This window comes from Puma concolor, chromosome D4 (genome assembly GCF_028749965.1).
Source record: "Puma concolor isolate L17-30 chromosome D4, mPumCon1.1.hap2, whole genome shotgun sequence".
Classification (NCBI taxonomy): Eukaryota; Metazoa; Chordata; class Mammalia; order Carnivora; family Felidae; genus Puma; species Puma concolor.
Window position 1 is genome coordinate 18,194,643 of NC_141679.1, and position 12,558 is coordinate 18,207,200.

Sequence of the window (12,558 nt, forward strand, 5' to 3'; positions counted from 1 at the left end):
GACTCTTGGTGTCAGCACAGGTCATGATCTCACGGTTCGTGAGTTCAAGCCCTGTATCGGGCTCTGCTCTGACAGTGCGGGGCCTGCTTGGGATTCTCTCTCTCCCTCTCTCTGCCCCTCCCATGCTCGCTCGCAGGCACTCTCTCTCTCAAAATAAATAAATGAAATTTTAAAAAAGAAAGTTTTCCACGATAACTCTTGGTGCAATGCATTAGACACATAGTGTGTAATACACAGTAGTATTGTCTTGAAACATCCCTGGGAGGATTCAAAGGGAACGCTTGGCTATAGATTCAAGCAAGGCCCTACCGCCAAGAGGCAGACTTTGTGAACACCGAAATAGAGCCTGGAGTACATTAGGAAGGAGAGCCGTGCACAAAGTTCAAAGGACATAGTTTTGTTCAAGATCCAATTAAAGGTGACATACAATCTTCACGTACCGAAAGGAATCTTCTGAAAAGGAGCAATTGTTTTCCACCTCTGACTAGAAGGAAAAAGAGCAGAACTGGGGTGTCACGGGAACCTGTTGGTCACAGGCATGGCGGGCCAGCGGAAATCACAGAACGCCCTTCGTGATGGGATCTGGGAATTGGCGTCTTTCCGGGAGGGTTAAGAGGAAAGTCGACTGTCGACTGACTTAGTGACTCTCAAAGTCCTTTCTCTCTCATTAAGTCCCCTGAAAGCTGTAGCAGAGGGTCCCCTCTCGGAGCCAACAGGAACACACGGAATCATTGTACCTAACGAGAACAGGACAGTTTCTTCAAGAGGGTCGTGAAGTGCGGAACACAAAGTGGATACTGTATTGGAAAAAAAGTAATTGTCCAGATTTCAAAGGAGTCTCCCAGATGATGCTCCCTGACATTGGCAGGCATTTGGGGTAACTCATGGAAACCCTATCATTCGAGGGCTGGAACCTCGCGGCCCCTTCCAAACGTGCGCGTGTGGACACACTTGAGGCCCTCCCCTCGGTAGAGGCCAGGAGGTGTTTAATGGAGATAGGTCTTAATCTACACTTTGAAAACCTAGCAGCTTGGGACTACACTTCCTTGCAAAGCAGGGCCAGCTATTTATGAGAACTCTGATTTTCCTAGCCTTGATTAAGACAAATCACTGCATCCACCGTGTTACTAATTAACAACGGTGTAACCTGGGGGCGCCCAGGTGGCCCTGTCGGTTAAGCGTCCGACTTCGGCTCAGGTCATGATCTCGCATGTTTACGAGTTCGAGCCCCAATTCAGGCTCCGTGCCGCCGGCTCCGAACCTGGAGCCTGCTTCGGATTCTGCGTCTCTCTCTCTCTCTCTCTCTCTCTCTCTCTCTCTCTCTCTGCCCCTCCCCTGCTAGCGCTCTCTCTCTCTCTCTCTCAAAAATAAATAAAAAACATTAAAACATAAAATAAAAAGTGTAATCTGTTCAAATATCATTTCTGGACAGTCCGCGTCACAAACCTATCTCAAAAGATTGTCTCAAGCCACAAATTTTCCAAAGCCCATTTCTCCAAATGATGGACTCTTGACAATTCCGATGTCTCATTATTCTCATTGTCTTCCAGGTGATCCAGGAGCCTGTGCTTCATGCGGTATGGGGTATTACATGTGAGTCCGGCTGTTCTTTTCTGTTTTCATGGCACTAACTTTTCTGCAGTTTAAGCATTACTGACTTAATCCTAAATCCAGTGATTAAAGCAGAGAGGCCCTGCGGCCTGAAGCAACTCTGCCCCGTCAGGCTATTAATGAACGATTCTTGGATTTAGCAATAAGAGCCCAGCTGTTTTCTTGACTCAAAAGGACGCCCTCTTTTTCTTGGTCCTGGAAGTCACCCAACCTGACACTGGTGTCTAGGAATCTTGCCATGGGTTACCAGGATTCACACCTTGCTGTTCACAGACAAACCTTCATAATAGACCTGACCCCCCCCCCCCCAAGCAAGCTATTCCCAAATGTCTGCACAGAGACCTTGTGCTTAACGAGAGTCAGGAAGTCCGGGAGGAAGCCAGGCACGTGGGTAGCTCTGAGAGACACAAGACCACCAGATTAAATGCAACACAGATTAACAACCACTCCCAAAGTTCTCCAATTCAAACCTACAAATCAAAGATGGCATGTCTCAACGTCACCTTCCATTCCTATTCTAGTCTGCCTCCCAGGGCACATGGGCGCCTGCCTTGGAAGAAAAGCTAAGAAGGCAGAGGAGAAGAAAAGGAAGGCCTGGATGATGTATAAGATGCCTGATTCCTTCCTGTCATGCTAAGAACTGGGGGGCGGGGGGGGGGGGGTGAGAAACTCCCACCCAGTTCTTCTCTTCACCTTTCCGTGAATGTTGCCAGGGACACGGGATTGACATTATTCTCCAGAAGAGAAAACTGAATCTCCGAGAGGCTCTCGGTTCCCTCATGTGGCCCCACAAGCCAGTTGGGGGGGGGGGGGGGTCCGGGTTTGGGTCACCTCGGCTTTAGTGGGCTGGTTCCTCCCGTCACCACGCTGCCTTTTGCCTCCATCACATTCGAGAGGCCCGAGGTGTGGTACTGGGTGAGAAGATGCTGAAAGGGGTGCAGCGCTTGGGAGGGAAAGGGGAACCCGACAAGCTGAAACCCAGCAAAAATAATCAGTCCGCCTTGTCGTTACCTAAGCTGATGACAGTAAATGAGCAGAAAGCAATCCGTCAGCACATTCACGGTTGGCCTTTACCCAGCACGTGGCCCGCCGCACACCGCCTCAGGCAGAGACGAACAGCAGAGATGCAAGCACTCCTTGGTGAGGTCACATGGTTGGGAGCCCAGAATGTTCCTTGAAGAACCAAAGAAGGAGAACTTAGACTCTCAGATAGTGGCCGCGCAGAAGCGGGCGTTCCCACTTTGTTCTTCTTTGTTCCTTTTCTCTGCACCCCTCCGGCTTAACTGCACCCTTCCTCGTGTTGACACGGGAGCACACGCCTTGACCTCCTCTGTCACCTGACAGCATTCTGGTCATCCTCGGGGCCAGCCCTGCCAGGCGCTCCAGCTCACTGCTGGCCAACAACGAGAAGGCTTGGTAACCTCCTTTGAGAAACAAATACACCACGAGAAAACGCCCCGTATCATTGAGAGTGAAACGTGAGGTGTTTCTTTCAAGAAACACACATTTATAACCCTTTAGAATGGTTAGGAACTGTGTATAATGAGTGACACCCTGTATGATTGACGTTATTAACGAAGAGATGCAAAGCTTTCCTCTGGTATCTTGTCAATGCTGTGAAATTCATCAACGGGCAAAGGCCAACTTGATTCTGCTCCCCCTTCAGATGACCCTGTAATTCAGTGGAGTCTGAAATACAACATTCTACTGTAGCATGAGAATGGACACTAGGCATAAAAATATAAATACATAACAGCTAAGACACTTCACCCTTACTAATCTCGTGGCAGACATTTTGGTAAGCCACTTGAACTCTACACTGAGCTGTTTCCAAACGTCTGCCTGGAGACCTTGTCCTTGACAGAAGTCAGAAAGTCCAGAATGAAGCCAGTTACTTTTTATTAGTTCTTAATCATCCTCTGGGTAACACGAGACACAGACCACCAAGTTCAATGAAACGCAGATTACAACCACTCCCAAAGTTCTCCAATTCGAATCTGTACGTCTAAGATGGTATGTCTCGGGGCGCCTGGGTGGCTCGGTCGGTTGAGCGTCCGACTTCGGCTCAGGTCACGATCTCGCGGTTCGTGAGTTCGAGCCCCGCGTCGGGCTCCATGCTGACAGCTCGGAGCCTGGAGCCTGCTTCAAATTCTGTTGTCTCCCTCTTTCTCTGTCCCTCCCCAACTTGCGCTCTGCCTCCCTCTCTGAAAAATACATTAACATTAAAAGAATTCAAAATAAATAAATACACGAGTCGTAAATGCATAATCAGTAGCCCATAAATACATCTCGGTGCTGCTTTCCTTCGCCCCAGCCTCTTCACAGCTGCCTTCATGAAGGGTCCTTAGGGTCCAGATCAACCTTGTTTGTTGAGCACATAGACCAAGAGAAGGTTTTTGCCCTTGAAACCCAAATATCTATACCTATTAAACACGATGAGCGTACATATGTGAGGACATTGAATTCTGGTGGTTAAGAGAAATACGCCAACGTAGCTCATGGAAGAAACCCCATCTCCTCCCTGTAGGTTTCAGCACCACTGTCATAAAACGTGTCCCGAGGGGACCTACGGCGAAGGATCTGAATGTAAACCGTGTGACACGAACTGCAGCAACTGTGACCAGCAGGCGTGCTACTCGTGTGAAGAGGGCTTCTTTCTCCTGGGTAAGCGTGACAACGGCAGGGTGCAGAGGAAGAACAAAGGCTCCGGGGCCTCGCCCGGAAAGGAGAGCACCCGCCTGATCGGTCTGAGTCTTGCGCCTCTCGTCCGGGGACGGACTGTAATTTGGTTTCAGAATAAGCATGAGCCCAGACTACTTCTTTCTGCTTCTATTACTGTAGCGGAGTTCCTATTTCACTAATTAATTGCAAACATCTCCGAGCTGATGGAAATGAGAGTGGAAGGGGTGGGGGGGGGGGCGGGGGGGGGCAGGAACACCGACGATAAAGGTCTTGAGAGGAGTCACCTGAAATATCCAGAACCATGACTCTTCCTAAGCACTGTAACAAGTAAACAAGATCCTCTGGTCAGTTCTGGATGGTTAGGAAAGAAATACCCTACGAGTCTTGCAGTCCAAGAACTAATGGTCCAGTGCTCTCGAATGTTTGTGGGAGAGAGAGAGAGGGGCAGACAGCCCACCCAGATCTCCAGTGGTTCTATATGGACACTATTTTATTTGTTCAGGGCCCTGAGAATTGACTAGGCTCTTAACCCCTTGAGCTAATAACCAATTTAAATTCCCCGCTAAAGGCGGACTTTAAATGTTGGATTTAAGACCCATTCCTTGGTTGAAATAAGCTTACGCCAGCTTGGTTTCTTAAAAAAAACGAACTCAAAAATAAATACACATTAAAAAAACTAAAAAAAAAAAAAAACCCACAAAAGTTTAAAAGAAAAAGGTGGGGCGCCTGGGTGGCTCAGTGAAGCGTCCGACTTCGGCTCAGGTCATAATATCGCAGTGGGTGAGTTCGAGCCCCGCGTCGGGCTCTGTGCTGACAGCTCGGAGCCTGGAGCCTGCTTCGGATTCTGGGTCTCCCTCTCTCTCTGCCCCTCCTCCGCTCATGTCATCTCTGTCTCTGTCTCTCTCTCTCTTTCAAAACAAAACAAGCATTTAAAAAAATTTTTTTAAAGAAGTTTACAAACAAACTCCAACAAAAATGTTCCCGAGATGCCCCTTGGCCTGTTTGGAACTTGGCCTTGCACAGAGCACCAGGCCAAGCCAGCCAGGGACCCACCGTCAGCCTCCCTCTCTGCGTTCTCACGTAGGCGGCACGTGTGTGCGCAAATGTGGCCCCGGCTTCTACGGCGACCCAGAGACGGGAGAATGTGAGCCCTGCCACCGGGCCTGTGAAACCTGCACCGGCTTTGGCCACCAGCAGTGTCGCACGTGCCGAGAAGGACTGCAGCTGCGGCAGGGGACGTGTGTGGGTCCCGCCCAGACCCCGGTGGAGGGCGAATTCTGGAACGGTATGTGCCTCCCGAGAGAGAAAGCAGGTGCCTGGCCGCCTTCTCTGCCTCCCTCCCTCTTTAACCCTCGCCTTCGGGATGTCCCAGAGATGCAGGCTGGGCAGGGAACAAAAGCTGGGAGTGGGCGTCTAGTCTGGGCCGCTCCCGAGGGCTCTGATGCTCCCGGCGGGGGGGGGGGGGGGGGGGAGAGGAGGCTGTGGTCGGTGGGCATCTGTCCTGGAGGGAAACCCAGAGGGCAGCTCACGGGTGGCGTGGCCACCGGGTTTCTATCCCCGCGGAGGGGACGTCGGAGCTCGTAAGAGAGTCGTGTAGGGCAATCGCCCAGCAACCACTGTCTCCAAGATTTCAGAGTGGCTTCTGTCACGTTCGTGTATCTCCTTGTCACGGTAAAGGGCAACGGCCGGTAAGGGTGGGCGTCTTCGGTTGGACAAGGAAGAACCTCTCGCAAGTACCGGGGTAAAGCTGGGTCAGCTGATCCTTCCGGCCGCTTGATCAGAACTTACCATCATTCAAGCTTGCCTTTTCTTTTTTTTTTTTTTTTTTTTCCAACGTTTTTATTTATTTTTTTGGGGACAGAGAGAGACAGAGCATGAACGGGGGAGGGGCAGAGAGAGAGGGAGACACAGAATCGGAAGCAGGCTCCAGGCTCCGAGCCATCAGCCCAGAGCCCGACGCGGGGCTCGAACCGCGAGATCGTGACCTGGCCGAAGTCGGACGCCCAACCAACTGCGCCACCCAGGCGCCCCTCAAGCTTGCCTTTTCAAAGCCCCCCCGCCCCCTGCTCCGGTTGCAGATGGGGAAAGTGGGCATCTTGATGGGGGCAGGAGGAAAGATGCGGGAGCTTATGATCCAACAGCAAAGGCCTGTGTGTGTTCATTCCTACCCGCGTCCTCAGAACCGGCCTCCTCACCCTGGAGCCTCCGCCACGGGCTTCCCTGCAAGGTAGCTGCAAACTTCGATGACCTCTCGGTGTCTGTGGTGGTTAAAAAACAAAGCCCTCATCCTGCTGGGAAAAAAAAAAAAATCTGACACGCATTCTATGCAGAGACGCTCTCCGTTTGATTTCAAGGCGAGGATTTGTTGAAAAGGTCATTTCGGTGCAGAAGCCATGGGGGCCGAAGGGAGGTCCGCCGAGGATGAGTCTTCTAAGGGCCAGGGAGAGGGATCGATCCGGGGCCGGAGAAAGGCTCTTGCTGGGTTCCAGAGGAGGGACATCCAGAGCCACTGTCCACCACGACAGTGTCACCAATGTGACCTAAAGGAAAAGCAGCCCGGAGATCATCACAAACCCAGCAGCCAAAGGCCCCGGAGAACACGGGCCAATTTCAGAGACGTAGCCGGGAAGAAAATCATTCAATCCAGATTGGGATATCTTCCGTGAATTATAGCTGGACCAAAAACGCTGAAAACGAGTTTGTCTGGCATTCAGGCATTTAAGAGGCAGCGCGAGCCAAGAGGAAAATAGTCTGGTGCTGTGTTTCTAGCTCAGAACATCTGTATTTTATCTGGCATCCAGATGATGAAAAGGTCCAGGGAGCCAAGAGTCAGAGCAGACTTGATTCCCCAAATGATTACATGTCCCTTTCAACCGGACTACGCGCTTCGCAAGCAGAAATCAGGCCTGGACTGTTCCCCTCCGTCAGAGCACCACACCCACCCCTCTGCATTTTCTACTATCAAAAATACAGTGTTTTTGAAGACAGGAAGGCATTGGTCCATTTGGGGAGTTAGCACTACTAAGGGATCGGGGAAGCAGATGAAAATGTTTCTCACGGCTGGACCAAAGCAGTAAAGTCAATGGCATGGCTGCCCTTCTCTAGGATCGAGGAAAGAAGACAGGCAGACTGTTAACAGAGGGGAAAAAAAGACGCGTCTTTTCGGAGCAAGGTGCGGCTGAAGCTCTGCTTCCCCAGCACGGTTTAGATCCCACTGGAGTGGACAGGAAGTGGGAAATGTGCCCCATCGAGACCCGGGAGCACTTGAGCCAATGCCAACAATCTTTCCCCCTGACTTCTAACTCTCAAAAAAACAAAGTTGAGAGTGTAATCGGAGAGCAGAGGGTTCCAGAAAACAGCCACTAATTAGCCGCCCCTTTAAGATGATGCAAAGCAGATTGCAGTCATCCGGGGTCGACTCCTGAGGGAGCCCGGGCAAATTACAGATCGGCCGTAAAAGAATATAGCTGCCTAGGTGGTATCAGCAAGGTGCCGTCGCCGTTTGAAACACAGCTCAGATCCAGGCAGGGAAAGGAAAACGGGACTAACTTCAGTCCGTGCCTTCACCCGCACGACTTCCGCGGCAAAGGTGAGATCGCGTTTGTGTCCAAAGACTACGACAGCCTGCGCTCTCTACGCCAGCACGTGTTGGAGAAGATCCCGTGCAATAAAAATCCAACCGGAGTTCACGGAACTCCTCTTTTCATAAGGTGGCCACTCACAACGAGAGTGGCCACGGTGGGAGGCCGTCATTCTTTGTTCATGACGCAGCCGGTGGGAATACTTCCTACCCTAGGCCAAGGATGGAGATCTCCCCACACGCTGGACCATGCCTGGCAAATCCTTCAGCCGAGACTAAGTAATGGCCAAAGATGGCCACTCGACTCTGTTCTTCCTGCCAAGAATCCCTCGCACAAAAGTAGAGATCGCCACCAGATCCCCCGTCCCAGTTACTGACGTATCGTGGAGACCACTTAGTTCAGCGTCCCTTCCACAGCAGCAGCAGAACCGACATTAAATAGGCTGCCGATGGCTTGACCAGTGACTCAGGCATCACAGACCTACCACTGGGGCAAACATTCAGGCGTGGCAGGCCACGGCTTCGGTTGGTTTCCTGAAACCATTGTTGGGAATGGAAACAGCTTATTCTATTACTGTTAAATCATTCGGATTTTCTTAGGTGGTTTTCCCCCTGGGAGTGCCGGAAAGTCCTAAGAGTAATTCCTGCACATTTCCCCTACCCACCTAATTCCATCATCGATTAAAACTGTGTTTGTAGCAGGCTCTAATTACATCTTCTGATGATGGTTTAATCTACAAAGCACAGACACAGTGAATTAACTTTTTATCTTTGACCACATCCTAACAATTTCTCACTGGCCTGTCTTTGGATCTTAATTCCGATGCCCTGAGGAAGCCTGAATCCCACAGTCAATCATAAACACTGAGAGCCAAACGTAAAAAATAAATCTCAATAGCGTGGAGGTACGTCGCCTACCTGTAACTCAGTTGTAGAGAACTTTAAAGATGCCCTGAAAATCTAACTTTTAGAAGGACTTTCTAGGTATATATAGTTGTCTCACTTAGAAGTGAGGGTCATGATCTTTCGGTTCATGGGATCGAGCCTCACGTCGGGCTCTTAGCTGACAGCGAGGAGCCTGCTTGGGTTTCTCTCTCTCTGTCCCTCCCCTACTCATAGTCTCCTCCTCTCCATGCCCTCCACCCCCCCAAAAATAAGTAAACTTTAAGAAAAAAAGTAAAGCATATAAATGAAATAAAATAAGAACATGGAACTACCTCAGGCAAGTTCGTTTTGAGAATTAAATGAGAGAACACACATAGAGCTCCCAGGACGGACTATGACACAATAAAAGTTAAACCAACTATCCAACCCTGTAACCTGATTCTGGTCTTAACGCAGGAAATACAGTTCACTATCTAAACAATCTTCCTACGTCATGAAAGCAAGTAACTTTGGAGACCTAAAGAGTAATATGGGTCTGGGAAAAACAGTCCCAGAAAGAAGGTACCAAATAATGCTCAGCTTGGGACGTCTAAGAGCCAAGCAGAGTCCGGACTTAACTAATAAGGTGTATACAGATGTCAATGACAGATGTATTTAGAACCAAAAAAAGAGGGGGGGAGGGACGGGGTAATCTAAACATGTAACGAAAGAAAAAAATTAAGTGACTTACGGTTCATGCAAACGCACAAACCTTTAAAAATAGTGTGTTCAAAGAATTTTAATAGAAATGCCTATAAAAGTTATACTATTAAATATAAAATGGAGAGTCAGTATCATAGCCACAGATGTAAATGATTACGCAAACATATGTAATTATACTCACAAGTTCAATGTAAAGACGGGACATCTACGTGCTACAGTAGATGCCGCAGGCATTTCTGGGTGGGGAGATGATGGGCAGGACTTCTCTTATCTTTTTTGTATTTAAAAAAAAAAACTTTTTTTTTTTTTTTTTTTTTTTTTTTTTTTTTTAATAAAAAAGAACCTGCACCCACCGCAAACCCATCTTTGGTGAAGACCTGGCCACAGAAACGACGGCGGAAGTTTCCAATCAAAAGAGGTAACAGGGAAATAGGGAGGAGACGACAATCCCAATGAAGCAAGGAGCCTCTGTGATTTAGAAACCAACCCAAGACGCTGGGCTACCAGGAGCAGATGGGGGTGCAGAAGTCACAAGACAAAACCCAGAAAGAGGTGGTGACCACAACGTAGGCGCTCAAAGGCCAAAGACGGGGAGGAGACTCAGCAGGAGAGTGTTCTGGAACACATAAGGGTGTTCCTGATGTGCTGAGTGGTTCTGTCTGGGAGGCGCTATCAAGAGAAGCCCCTGTCCTTGCAAATCTGTAAGAATGGGCTGAAGAAAAAAAGCACCTTTTGCCTTCCCAGTCACCGTAGTATGATTTGAAATAGCAGGGACTGGAAAAAAACTAAATGGTCACCAGTGGTTACCAACTGGAAAAATGAACTATGATTCACCCGTGCAATGGAATACTGTCGAGACATAAACAAGAATGAGGGGGTTCTTCATGTACCGATAGAGGATGGTCCCCAAAATACAGTATTATCAAAAAATGTGATAAAGAGTGTGAACAGATAGTTTGCATAAAAAGGGTGGAGAGAGGGGCGACTGGGTGGCTCAGTCATTTAAGCGTCCCAGCTTTGGTTTCGGCTCAGGTCATGATCTCACAGTTCTCGAGATCGAGCCCCATGTCGGGTTCTGTGCTGGCATTGTGGGGTCTCCTCGGGATTCCCTCTGCCTCTCTTTGCTTTTTTTTTTTTAAACTTTGTGAATGTTGCTTATTTAAAAATTTAAAAAGCAAATAAAACTTGTCTTATATGGCTTAGCTATACTCATTTCTCAAGGACAGACCACAGCATTTCCCTGGTCAAGGAGATTTTCTTTTTCTTTGAGGTCTTGTCCAGTCCAGAATTTCTTGAGTGAAAAAAAAAAAAAGAAAAACTACAATCAAGGTCAAAATTTACTTGTGATTAAGTCACTAACCTTTGATACAAAAGAGCAGTGTCTGGGAATGACGCTTGGTTGCCCACAGTTAAGTGCTGTTAACTGTGTGTACAGAGCACCCTCTCGTGGCCATTTCCTGACATTACAGAAATGTATTCAAGCCTATGACCACCTGCCCAAATGTGAGATAGATGTAATTATAAATACATACGTATGTGTAGATAGATACATTCTAGCTTACAAAACAGTGGGAAAGTTCTTTAAAACTCGTATCTTTGCAAATTAAAAAAATAGTATAAAAACAATAAAATCAAAAATTCAACTCGTGGGGGGGGAGGGGAATTCAACCCCTGATCTAGACATAATAATATTAAAGGTTTCGATGCTGTCTGAAAAAGCTTTTTTCGCTATTACGTTTCAAGAACTGCCCTCGGCCATTAAGTACCTTTTTTTCTGTTTTATTGAAATCTAACTGACATACAACCCTATGCAGGCTTAAGGCTTACCACGTATGATGTGATGCTTTGATATACGTATGCGCTGCAAAATAATTACCACAATGAGGGTAATACATCTACCATTTCCATTGTTACCTTTCCTGTGTGCGTGTGTGTGTGTGTGTGAAAACCTAGTCTCTTAGCAGCTTTCACGTAAACAGTGCAGGACTAGCCATAGCCACCATGCTGCACATGACATCCCCCAGAACAAATTCATCTTATAACCACAAGTTTGTGCCTTTGGTCCCCTTCACCCCTTCTCCCCAGCTGCGCTCCTGATGCTGGAAACCACCAATCTACTCTAGGAGTTTGGCTCCTTTTTAGATTCCACGTATAAGTGAGATCATACAGTGTTTCTCTCTCTCTCTCTCTCTCTCTCTCTCTCTCTCTCTCTGACATATTTCATTGAGCATACTGCTCAAGGCTCATTCATCCATTTGTTCCAAATGGCAGGATTTCCTTCCTTCTATGGGTGAATAATTTTCTAATTGCATGAATACCCCACAACTCCTTTATCCATTCATCCATCGATGGACACTTCGGTGGTTGCCATGTCTTGGCCGTTGCAAACGACGCAGCAGGGAACGCGGGCAGGCGGGTATCTCTTCTTTTTTTTTTTTAAATTTTTTTTTTCAACATTTATTTATTTTTGGGACAGAGAGAGACACAGCATGAACGGGGGAGGGGCAGAGAGAGAGGGAGACACAGAATCGGAAACGGGCTCCAGGCTCTGAGCCATCAGCCCAGAGCCCGACGCGGGGCTCGAACTCACGGACCGCGAGATCGTGACCTGGCTGAAGTCGGACGCTTAACCGACTGCGCCACCCAGGCGCCCCAAGCGGGTATCTCTTCAAGATGGTGATTTCATTTCCTCCAGAAGTGGAACGGCCGGATCACATGGTGGTTCCATTTTTAATCTTCTGAGGCCCCTCCACACCCTTGTCCCCAGTGGCTGTGCCCATTCCCGTTCCCACCAGTGGCGCACAAGGGCTCCCTTTCCTCCACGATCTGCATTTCCCTGGCGATTCGTGAGGACTGATGTCAGCAACAGAATCGTTGCTCACCTGCGCTGCCTTCTCTTTTGGGTGAAGTGATACCGTCAGGTTAAAAAGGCCTTCAGGGAAACCCCCTGTCCTGCCGAGGGGCAGGAGGACCACCGGCGGGAGAAGCCCAGGATGGGCATTCGCTCTGCACCAGGCTAACTGAGCTCTGAGCAGCTCCCCCGAGGGAGACTACACCAGTCAGTCTCCTGAAAAACGAGGGCGTATTGCTCTCCCCAA

The 12,558-nt window shown here is 48.8% G+C and overlaps 1 protein-coding gene across 3 annotated transcripts in view; it reads left to right on the plus strand.

Moving 5' to 3' along the window:
* PCSK5 (proprotein convertase subtilisin/kexin type 5) overlaps positions 1-12,558 on the plus strand; it is a 472,761-nt gene that overhangs the window by 420,608 nt on the left and 39,595 nt on the right. For 2 of the 3 annotated variants that reach the window (XM_086685033.1, XM_086685034.1), the window contains 3 exons: positions 1,551-1,593; positions 4,139-4,275; positions 5,378-5,578. In XM_086685033.1, coding sequence (XP_086541159.1) covers positions 1,551-1,593; positions 4,139-4,275; positions 5,378-5,578 — 381 coding nt within the window. Of the gene's footprint in view, positions 1-1,550; positions 1,594-4,138; positions 4,276-5,377; positions 5,579-9,800; positions 9,879-12,558 lie in introns of all 3 variants that reach the window. The other variant, XM_086685036.1, reaches the window with a different exon arrangement.